The sequence below is a fragment of the Leucoraja erinacea genome, chromosome 19, assembly GCF_028641065.1.
Source record: "Leucoraja erinacea ecotype New England chromosome 19, Leri_hhj_1, whole genome shotgun sequence".
Classification (NCBI taxonomy): domain Eukaryota; kingdom Metazoa; phylum Chordata; class Chondrichthyes; order Rajiformes; family Rajidae; genus Leucoraja; species Leucoraja erinaceus.
Window position 1 is genome coordinate 23,442,520 of NC_073395.1, and position 11,950 is coordinate 23,454,469.

The 11,950-nt window shown below is 38.7% G+C and overlaps 1 protein-coding gene across 1 annotated transcript in view; it reads left to right on the forward strand.

Annotated features, from left to right (window-relative positions):
• Positions 1 to 11,176, forward strand: part of ppm1h (protein phosphatase, Mg2+/Mn2+ dependent, 1H) — a 105,436-nt gene extending 94,260 nt beyond the window's left edge. Inside the window, exons 9-10 of the mRNA XM_055650666.1 lie at positions 3,906 to 4,057; positions 9,649 to 11,176. Coding sequence (XP_055506641.1) covers positions 3,906 to 4,057; positions 9,649 to 9,796 — 300 coding nt within the window. The 3' untranslated portion in view covers positions 9,797 to 11,176. The remainder of the gene's footprint in view (positions 1 to 3,905; positions 4,058 to 9,648) is intronic.
• The last annotated feature ends 774 nt before the right edge of the window (positions 11,177 to 11,950 follow it).

Genomic DNA, 11,950 nt, shown 5'->3' on the forward strand with positions numbered 1-11,950 from the left:
CATAAAATGTTCGACACAAGGATAGGAGAGGTGCAAATTGTGAAGCTAGAGGAAGGAATGGGGGTTGGGGGGGAAACGGGTGCTAATCCGGGTGGGGCACAGGGAAGGTAAAGTTAAAATGGTTAGCAGATGAACCAGCATCTGCAGTTCCTTGTGTCGCCAATCTACTAACAAAAGATTGGATGACTCCAAATTTCCTGTCATTCAATATTGACAATAACAAGTTATCCTTTTCATATTTCTTGACCTCAATTTCCATAGCTGTCTCCTCAGACTAGCTGGAAACCATATTGTTTTTTGTGTTTTTAAATTGATCTTTCCCCCGCATGTGGACAGTTGGAAAATCACATTCATCCATTTCTTTTAGACTCCAATACCTACTTTTGCCTGTGGTCATGGTGGAAGCAAATACAATTGTAGTGTCTAAGAGGCTTTTGGATGGATACATGAATATGCAAGGAATGGAGGGAAATGGATCACATGCAGGCAGAAGGGACTAGCTTAATTTGGTATGATGTTTGACGCAGACATTATGCGCCAAAGGGCCTATTGTGTACTGTTCTATGTTCTTGTATATGAGAAAATAAATGTATTCTTGGACTGTCACTTTAAGAACAAATATTACAAACAAACTAATGCTTACAATCTTCATTGTCTCCGGTAGCTTTAGAGTCTCTTGTAATCTGTATTTTGCTCATGTTGTGAAAGGGATTTCTAATTCTGTCCAATGTGGGCACAAAGATGTGACATTTTGTGGGCTGGATCAGTAAACTGTGTATTTGCTATTGAGGCTTCACTGCATCTTGATACCCGAGGGTTTAAGTCAATCAGTTGGCGGGTTGAGCCAATACAGTTTCAGGCAAAGGCAATGGGAGTTTGGAGAGAACTGGGCGGTGGGAGACACAGAGGGCGTTTGAAAGAAAAACACGCAGTGAGCTTGCAGCATTTCTATAGAAGATCTCTGTCACACCGTCTGTTCCCACAAAACGTAAATAAGAAAACAGATTGAAATCCTTCTTGTGGAATGGCCACCTGCGTGCAGCTTAAATGAAAGGATGACTCAAAGCCTGACACAGATGTAGAGCATTGGTCCTCCACAATTGCAAACGGAATGCTTTGCAAATGAAAAACTCCCTGTAAAATGAGTTGGTGCTTCTTTATAAGGCAGCCATGACAATGTAGTGCTCTGCCAACACAGTATTGCAGTATTCAATGGATGCAACGAAAATAGTTCAGCATTGTAGCCCTCATCAGCAATGTTGGTATTAGCCAATAAAATAGTAACCAGGGTGCATTCTGCCTCGCAATCAGAAAAGTAATGTGTTTTGAGACTTAATGCTGACTTGGTTGACACAGGAAGCGGATATCTTAAATGCAGAGCAAGGATTCTGTTCTATTCCCATTAAAGTGAAGTATCTGCTGGCTCATCTGAATTCTTCTGCTGAAATGAAGCTTGTGTATGTGGCCATCCGATTTGAAATTTAAATAATTATCTTTGAGTCTTAATTTCAAGATATAGAACAGTGTGGACTACTGGCTGGGAAAATGGAAACCCAGCCACAGAACAGCAGAAGTGTGTGGTCTGCTGTCATCAGGCAGCCTAGGGAGGACGGTTAAAGAGGTTAGTGGGGCGTGGGCCCAGCCAGCAAGGGTCTGCAAATTGAACCTTGTGACAGCAAAGCTGCTACAGCCTCGGGGTGGAGGTGGGGTTGAGAGCAACAATTAGCATTCTGGGAGGGTCGCTAGGGAGGGCAAGCAACAGCAGTTGAACGAACAGTTTTGCTCATGGAGAGAGAAAATGGTCAGCAGATTGGGAGAGGTTGGGATGGGTGGTGGACGATGGGATGCAGAGGTTTTGTGAATGAAAATGGAGGAAGATACCAGGAGGGAAAAGGGGTGAGTGAAGGGATCGTAGTTGAGAGGGTCACGAAGGGTGGCGATTGGGAGGAGGGAGATAGAAATAGGCAGTCTGAAGGAAGGCAACTGTAGGAGACAGGTAATAATGGTAAGAGAAAGAACGTCAAGGCAGAGGCATTGGACTAGATTTTGTAAATATACGGGTGTACTTATTTCTCCACTAATGTACAACAAGAGCCTGGTCTCCAATTGTCTTGGACTTCCTTGCCATTGGACCAAGGTATACGCCATCAAGACCACATAGTATCTGGTGTGCAATGTCCATTCCATGTTAAAAAAATTAATGCACAGGCATATTCCACTTCTTAAAACTAGAGTGGAAACAAATCATCCTTGACCCAAGGGATAGCCTAAGAAGAAAATAACATTAATATGACAGTGTTTTCCCATGCAGCATGTTACCCCTGTACATCCAGTCCTGCAGTTTAATCAATCAGCATACTAACCAAAACATTTTTGAATTAAATACTTGATTTATTCTATTGGTTGCAAACTTAATATACATTTTTTAATTTTGCAAATGAGTGCCGAATATTGAGTGAAGGTGCATCCGGGAGAGTGAATGTTGTAATTCAGTTTCAGAAGGAGAAATGTTCATTTCACTCCCGAATCTGACAGCCCAAAGCCATAAAGTCACTGAAGACTTGAAGCATAAAAATATTAAATGATTAATGTGAGTGACCCTGTAATTTCATAAAATTTATCTTCATTTTCTTTCTAGTTTGCGCATATTTGTCAGAGAATCAATGTCAGCGTTCACAGTGCAATGGGCAAGAATTACTTCTGTACTTTCTGGAAATTGTGCTTGCGCCCTGAAGCCATAAAAGCAATAACTTAAATGAATGCAAACAAAAGCAGACATTCTTTCACATCAACAGTTCAGTTTGCACATCGGTGGGTGTGCTGATTTTACACCCAACGATTTTACATAGTACATAGAACAGTACAGCACAGGAGAGGGATCTTCGGCCCACAATTTGTGCCAAACATGATGTCAAGATCAACTAATCTCATCTGCCTGCGTATAATCCATATCCCTCCATTATGTCCGTGTGTCTGTTTAAAAGCCTCTTAAATTCCACTATCGTCACTGCTTCCACACTACCACTGACAATACATTCCAGGTACCCACAACTGTCTCTGCAACTGTTCCTGTGTTTTAAAACACCTTTAGCAGACATACAGAATGTTTCCCTTTCAGGCACTGCTCTTGTTTCCAACACAATACAGATATGTATTTTAGTTTATTTTGCTCTGTTGCTTTCAAACAATTTTGTTATTCATTTTGCAATCTACCAGATATAACCAGCTGTAGGATCTAACGATTAATTACAAAAACTTTAGGACTGATTTTCAGTTCCTTAAATAAAAGCATGATATCTATTTATTTTAATCCAATGTAAGTTAAACAATACGTTAAGAATGCAGTTTCTACAGATTTTCCAGTCACTGTAATTTCTACATATGAGAATTTTGCATCTTCTCTGCTCAGAGTAATTCAATTCAAGGGTGTAAATCTACAAAGCAGAGTTGAGCCTATCTTGCATGGTTTATGAGCTACTGCGATGAGACGGGGTGTTGCCATGGGAATTTTAACTGTCGAATTTCCACGGAGAAGCCAGTGAAATGCTGTTGGCCTAAATGCATTTTAAAGCTAAGAGCCTTACGCTAGTGATGGGTGACAACATTTCTCCTGAAATTAAAATAGAGCACATTTGCAATCAAAAGCATTTATAAACAAAGAAAGCGATGGTTTCCCACATAAAAGATGAATGGAATAGATTATTCTGTATTTTTGCTTGTTGGCATTTAAGATTTATTGTTACTCACTGTCAGTTTGATTTTACAACCATGGGAATCTTTAATGCGTTGGTTGCATGAATAAATGATGGAATAATGGTGAGAGAATTTGTTCGTGCTTGAAAAACATTTTGCCTCCTTTGGAATATTTGTTTCAAATAAATACATTTTAATTGATGTGTGTACAGGTAAGAGTCTACGATTGTATAGAGCAAGAACACGACGCAGACGATACACTGGTTCTAGCCACGGATGGCCTCTGGGACGTTCTGTCAAATAAAGAAGTAGCTGATGCTATCACCAGCTTTCTTGCTAACTGTGATCCCGATGACCCACACAGGTCTGTGAAGAATTCCATTTGGTTATCGGTTGCTAGTTAATAATCTAGAATGAATAATCTGTAATGGAAATATTTTTAGTGAAAATACTTATTATGCCATTAACATATATCGGTTTAGGAGCGTTTAGGCGATTTCTTGCAGGGTCGTTGAGCATCTATGAATTTCCAGTGGTTTTTGGATAGATGTTCAGTCAATGAGTCAACCCTATTGATTGATATTCAGTCAATCACATTCAAGGCTGATATCAATAGATTTATGGAAAATCGAGGAATATAAGATTGAAATGTTGAAAAGGGTACAGAATCAGCCATATTCTTTTTTGTCTATTCTAACATAAAGATTAGGAGTGTCTAGACATCTGATGTTACACGCTTGTTTATTATAGTAAAACTCTGATAATCCAACACCAGGCCATCAGATGTTTCAGACTATTGAATGTAACTCTTATTAAAATGCATACATTTGTCCATTTCACTTTTTCACATGTTACACAGCAGTGTAATACATTGTCCAGTTAATCTTGTGAGGTTAAAGGGAGTGCAGCTACACATCTGACACACAGACTGGACCCTGGCTGTGGCTGCACTTTGGAAAATGGCTCTGGCCACTCACTCAGCTTGTATACTGGGCCCCGGGCTCATATTCCAAGCCCAATCCCAAACCATCAAAGTTCCAAACAATCAGATCATTGCATTCACAAAGGTCATAGTTGATCTTTCACCCTAGCTCTATTTTCCTTCACAGCTCGCATATCATTCAACTCCCTTAATATTCTGAACGTGATATGTCTCTGTTTCGAATGAACTTGAAGACAATTTATCATCGTTCAGGATACAACATTGTAAAGATTTACCCTTCTCTGCATTTTCTCTTTATTTCAGTCCTAAACAGCCTCCCCTTTATTCTGTGACCCTTGAATCTACAGTCAGGGAACCAACTCCCTGTGTTCACCCTGTCAAGCCATGGAAGAATTTTGTAAGTTTCAATGAGATAACCTCACCTTTTACAAAACTAAAGAATACAAGTTCTTCTCATGCAGAAAATCCACCATCTCAGGAAGCAGTCTAGTGAATATTGTGCTTCCTCTATAGCACGTATGTTCTTTTTTGAGGTAATAACTAAAACTGTACATGATTCTCAAGGTGCAAGAGACTATAACATTGCAGTAAGACATACTTTTTCTCCTATCCTCAAATTTTATTATAATAAAAGCAAACATATAATTTACCTTATTAATTACCTTATTAATTGTTTGTTGCATCTGCATATTCGTTTTTAGTGACTTGAATACACAGACACCTAAATTTTAATATCAATATGGGATAGTATAGACTAGTGTGAATGGGTGATTGATGGTCGGTGTGGACCAAAGGACCATTATGTTATCCCATATTGATATTGAAAAATAACCCATGCATTACTCACAACGGCCTTCCACTTCGTAAAAATTTAACCCATTTTAACCCATTTCCTCAATCTCTTTACAAAGATTTAATTTACTGCACAATGCTCATTTAATCCATAAATTAGAGGAAGTAGTCTATTTTCATTCACTGCATTAAATCCTGACACAGTTTTGAAAGTATCCATTAAATCTGCACTTCATGTCTCAGATGCAATATAAGGAGTCCAACAGTGTCATATTTTCTTCCTCTTAACTTCAGTCTCCCATCTTTGTCGTCATCTTATTGAAACAATTATTCATTCTGTGAGACCACTATTTGTCAGCAGTTACCTTTGGCTGAGCTTTGACTGTCTGGTTGGTGAAGACATTAGATCTCTTGAAAACCCCAACCCTCTGCCTCCCACAGCACCAGCCCCTTTATTGTCTCAAAATTGTTATATTGCTAGTCTGACATTTAGCACCAAATGAACAAAGATTTCCACTAACTAACTATTAGGTTATTAGATGGAGGCTATTGTTTTTGGAACCTGTAGTAAACTTCATTCCTCAACCATCTGTTCCATCCACCTCCTTGGCAACTATATGTTTCAAATCTTAATGTATTTGACTGTCTTAAACTTTTATACGCATTTCAGTCCTTCAACATGTTGCCTACATTGTCAAATAGCCAAACCTCGCCTTGTTTCAGTTTATCTGCTTTTGTAAATTTCCTCTGATTTCTTTTTAAATGTTCAAACATGTCAATGCTGTCTTGATGAGCCTGAATCCCACCAAGTCTTGCCCACTACTTGGTGACCTGCAATGAATGCTGGACTGACTCAGTTTAGAGATTTTCATACTTGTTTTCCAATCCCACCATGGCCTCTCTACATCCAGAATATCCTCCACCAAACATTTTCCAGCTCTTCCATTTCAGGCCTAGTGACCCAAAATTATTTTCATAGCTAAACTATCGACTTCAATGCTTTGTGGTGCCTTGGCTTTTTATTCCCACCCCTTTCTGCTTCGTTTATGACACTTTGTATAAGCTACTGCCCAGAAATTCAATGACATGGCTGGTTCTTCTTCCAGTGATGTGCAATAGAACCAATGTGAAACACTGTGACAATCACTCCCAGGACATTTTGCATTTTTATAACAATTCATGAAATATAAGGCCTTCTCTCTTAATGTACAGTTGATGCATCAGTCTTTCACAGGATGACACTGATTCTCATACCATGCAGCTTTGGAGCAATCCCAGGTAAACTAGACCAAATTGTCCTGGGAGTGGCCATTGTTAGTCATTTCAATGACAACAATGATCTCCTTGCATATCAGTTGGTTCTGGGTGCAAAATTGAGATAGTGCATTCATGAGTTATTGTAACATTAAACAAAATCTAAAGTAAGAGAAACTTTAAGAAGGATATGAAACATTTAATTCAATGACTCAGTCTTTGTTTTAAGCATATGCATAAATGAAAGTCCAACAATGGAATAAAATGAGGTCAATTAATAATTGAATGTAACGTGGTATAACATTCAAGATTTTGTTTTACCAGCCGCTGTTTTTAGTTGAAATTAATTACGTTCAATAAAAAAGAGAATATATAAGAGGCTGCAAATACTGGAATCTGGAGCAAGAAACAAAGTACTAGAGGAACTCAGCTGGCCATGAACTCTGTAGCCTGAAGGAGGGTCCCGATCCAAAACATCAACTGTCCATTTCCCTCCACAGATGTTGTCAGACCTACTGAGTTACTCTAGTTTTTTTTAAATTCAATAAAGGATGTCTTTTCGTTAGCTCCAGCTCTGTTATCTGCCTTGTTACACTGCAGCATCTAAGAGACTAGAGACACATGTGGGGACATTTGAAAGAACAGGCACAAGGCCTCCTTCTCTGTTGAAAGGTTTTCTGATTCTATAAAAAAAATATCGGCAAAATGCACTGAATCCTGCAATTGTCTGCAAAAGATCCCAATATGCCTGCCCTGATCTCGTGCAAGTTCTATCCTCTTGTTCAAATTATAAAATATCCACGTGGATTCATGCTGTGGTCACATGTCAAGGTAACAGATTGGCAAAATTGCCCCAGTGGCTCCCTTTCCATAATGAAAAACAGGTTGCAGAGCTTCAAAGGGGAACTACTTGGCAGGACTCAAGATTTGAGAATTATGTCTTTGTGAGGCTGTGATTTCTTTCAATGCATTGCAGTTCAGAGAGATACAATGGCGTCAACTTTTTTTGTCGAGTATGAAGGCAAATCACATTTGCAGAACACTTGTACTTAGTGGGGAACTGCATGATAATTTGTTGCCACCAAGCACATGAAAAAACACCTGTCACATTTAATTTCAACCCACGGTCATCATTCACCTGTAGTTTTTAATTATACGTGTGGTCTCAATCTGTTCACCTGTGTGATTGCATTGTAGCCAGTAAAATTAACAATAATCAACATAATCATGATCTATTTGTATCTAATGAAGTAACAGATGGTCAATGATAAATTACCAAAGTGTAAATTCTACTGTGGCTTAAAGTAAAATCTGTTCTCAGCTAGATCAAGCAAATATTGCTTTTTACATGCAGTTACTTTTATTTGTGTTTGTGTTGTATCAAAATAACTTTCAAAAGGTATTTTCAAAATAATTTTTATCCATGGTTGGAACTCGGAGGAAATTAGGGACCATCAAGAAATTGGCTTTAGCAAAACACAAAGTACTGAAGTAAATCAGCGGGTATCTCGGCATCTGTGGAGGGAATGGATAGGTCATGTTTTGGGTTGGGACCCCCTTTCAGACTAACTGTGGTAGGGGGAGAGGTGGGGGAAAAAGGTAGGGCGGGACAAAGCCTGGCAAGTGATAGGAGGATACAGATGGGGAGGGGGTTGAATTGGCAAGACGGGTGGAGTAAATGATAAAGATTAGAGATGATAAGGAGACAAAAGGTTGTCATATAAGATTGCAGGAAGTGACTCCTAAAATTAAGCCTCTTCCCATTTCTCCTTTTAAGAATGTTGAAATATTATTTAAATTATGTAGGTACAGGCTACATGCTTTTAGGAAGGACATTCTTTTAGAAAGGCGATGAGGAGAAATGTATTTAGTCAGAGGGTGGTGAATCTGTGGAATTCTTTGCCACAGAAATCTGTGGAGGCTGTCAGTGAATACCTTTAAGGCAGAGATAGATAGATTTTTGATTAGTACAGGTGTCAGAGGTTATTGGGCTAGGAGGGATGGATAGAATGGCGGAGTAGACTTGATGTGCCAAATGGCCTAATTCTACTCCTATCACTTATGACCTTATACCCACTGGCACATTTCTGTCCACAAAAATGTACTGATTGGGGGTAATAATACATTTGATGGTGAAAAACATGCATAGACAAATTGGCAGCCCATATTACATCTTTAGTTTAGTTTACAACAGTCACAAGTAGCGAGGTACAGTGAAAAGCATTTAGTTGTCTGCTATCCAGTCAGAGAAAGACTACATAATTACAATCAAGCCGTCCTTCGGTGTACAGATGCAGGATAATGGGTATCTGCTGAAATAAAGATTAAAAATGTGGAGTGATTGTAATGTATGATAGCAGATCCACTTTTCCCTATTTTTACCTCGATCGATGAGAATGGGATATATGCAAATTGCCAATTTACTATCGTAGACAGTTGTTTGCAGTCAGAATCTATCCAAATGCATCAGTGCAATCAAAGAGAATTGGACAAGTTACAGTATTTAATAAGTTTACTGGATAATCATTCTGTCGTCAACATTTGATACAAATACATCGATAGATGCTCCTGAACACATCATCAGTGATGTAACCTGGGGTCATTGGGTGTTTCGGGTCTTTCAACATCAGACACCCTCACCCAGGCGACCCAGCCGTGGTTGATCAGACCACGACTTGTGTTCAGGTGGCATTCGCGCCTCCCCATGGACCTCCTCTCCTGATCCAGAGCCATCTCGAGGCCTTCTCCGCTGCCTCTGTGGTGTTCTTGATGGCCCTTCTCCTTGCCACTCCGTTGATGCCCAGTGCACTCAAGACTTTGTAGAGCGATTGCCCTGCAAAACCTCTGCAGCCAACCTCGATGGGCATACACAGAATATTTGATGGTTTGGGAAGTTATCCAAGACAGTTTCACATTACAGTAATTATCACTCTAAACGGTACATAATTGATATTATTTCTCTACAGGTACACTCTGGCAGCCCAGGACTTGGTGATGAGAGCCAGAGGTGTTTTGAAGGACCGAGGATGGAGGATATCAAATGATAGGCTTGGCTCAGGGGACGACATCTCTGTCTATGTCATTCCACTTTTGCAGGGGAATAAGTGGACATGATAATGAATATAGCATGTTAGGGGTAGTTTTTGTTTTGCTGTGCCCCGTAATAATATTGATGGAGGATTTCCTTTGATTTTGTTACTAGTAGCAAAGATTACCTGTGCAGTTTTACTACAAATAGAAAACAATAGGAAATCTTTAGGGTAGCCAGAAAGTGAGGCAGGAGGACCAGAATTGATTCAAGCAAGTCTTATGAAAAGTCAGGAGATTAATAAACTGCGCATCAGCAGATTCCATTGCAGTTCAACTTTCGTAATTCTTAAATTCCATTTCTGTTTTTTTTAGTTTTTTTCCTGCAATCAAGTAAAAATATCCTGTATAAATCTAAAAGGAAGTATATTTATCAAAATCTCTGGAGTCTTTATGTTATGAAAATTTTGATGTATATTTTCCAAGTGCTGTAATGTTAGTGGAAGATAATTTCTTTGTTTGCCCTGTGTTTAGCATTCTTTATATGATCTGTATGGCAATCCCTTAAGGGAAAATGATGTAATAGTGGAGTAAATATTGTTTCAATTTTTATGGCTTTGTTTAAAGATGAAATCCATTAGACATCATACTTCATTGAAAAATACTATAAAGCACCAACTGTTGTATATATATATCGGCAACTGCGGGACAAGATATGTAAATCTGCTGGTTATTTTTGTAAAATGATTTTCTTTTAAGTATTGAGTAGAGATGAGCCAAGATTTCCAACAGGCTTTCATAAATTTGTCTATTGTCATTGTCAACATATATTGCACTTATCATGAAAGAAAATTTGATTGCACAGTTCTGTTCTTGGGTTCCTCCACTGATTATATTGCTTGGCAAGAGTCAAAATGCTGCGATAATCACACACTACTTATGCCAATCTCTTACTGAAGCACCGTTTGTAGTTTTAAAGTATTCTGCAAGTGACGTTCATCTCATGGAAGTATTTCAGGTTTGATCAATGCTACAATGAAATATTTAATAGGTGCCAAGAGAAAATTACTAATTTTAAAAGAAAATAATTTCTGAGATTGAAATGTGAATCATTTTCATTCCAAAGCAATGTTAATTTCAGCAATATATGATGTTTATTTATGTTTTAAAAGTACTGTATAAGGCCAGATTTGAGATGTAAGCTACTTCATGTACTGCATTTGACACAAAGGTGAATTGTAAAATAAAGTTATTGTTGCACTGTACAGTAATTAAATTTGCTTCATGTTTAAAGATTTGAATTACTTTTCATTTTCTAGTCCGCACAAATGGCAATGGAGTTTTCACATAAACCTATTTTTTACTTTGCATAGAACATCTTTTATGTCCATACAGCCTTCCAAGAATTAAAATGAACAGGAAATATAGACATGTAGAAAGCACATTTTTACAAGCACATTAATTTTACAAATGTTTGTGTTCAGTTCTGGGCACATGTTATAGAAAATATATTGTCAAACTTGAAAGTGTTTAGAAAAGATTTACGAGGATGTTGGCAGGATTAAAGGGTGTGAGCTTTAGGGAGAACCTGAGTAGGCTGGATGTTTATTCCATTGAGCGCAGGAGGATGAGGGGTGATCTTATTAGAGGTGTACAAAATCATGAGGAATAGATCGGGTAGCTGCACAGAGTCTCTTGCCCAGAGTAGGGGAATCGAGGACCAGAAGACATAGGTTCAAGGTTAAGGGGAAAAGATTTAATAGGAATCCGAGGGGTAACTTTTTCACGTAAAGGGTGTGGTAGGTGTATGGAACATGCTGCCAGAGGAGGTAGTTGAGGCTGGAACTATCCCATCATTTAAAAATCAGTTAGACAGGTATATAGGTAGGACAGGCTTGGAGAGATATGGACCAAGCGCAGGCGAGTGGGACTAGTGTAGCTGGGGCACTGTTGGCCGCTATGGGCAAGTTGGGCTGAAGGGCCTGTTTACAGACTGAATCACTCTATGACTATGACATCACCAAAAGTCATTACATACAAGCTATTGGAGCTGCCTTAAATTTAGAACATAATTAGTTTTGTTTTTAGGTATGTAAACAGAATGTTAAAGTGTCTAGAGCCAAGACGGATGCATGGAATTAAAATATATGTCCGTCATGATTTCATTAAACGCTAGATATTTAGTGCTAAATGTCTTCTCTTGTCAATCGAAGTTGAGCATATGGGTAAGCTCAGCTCTCT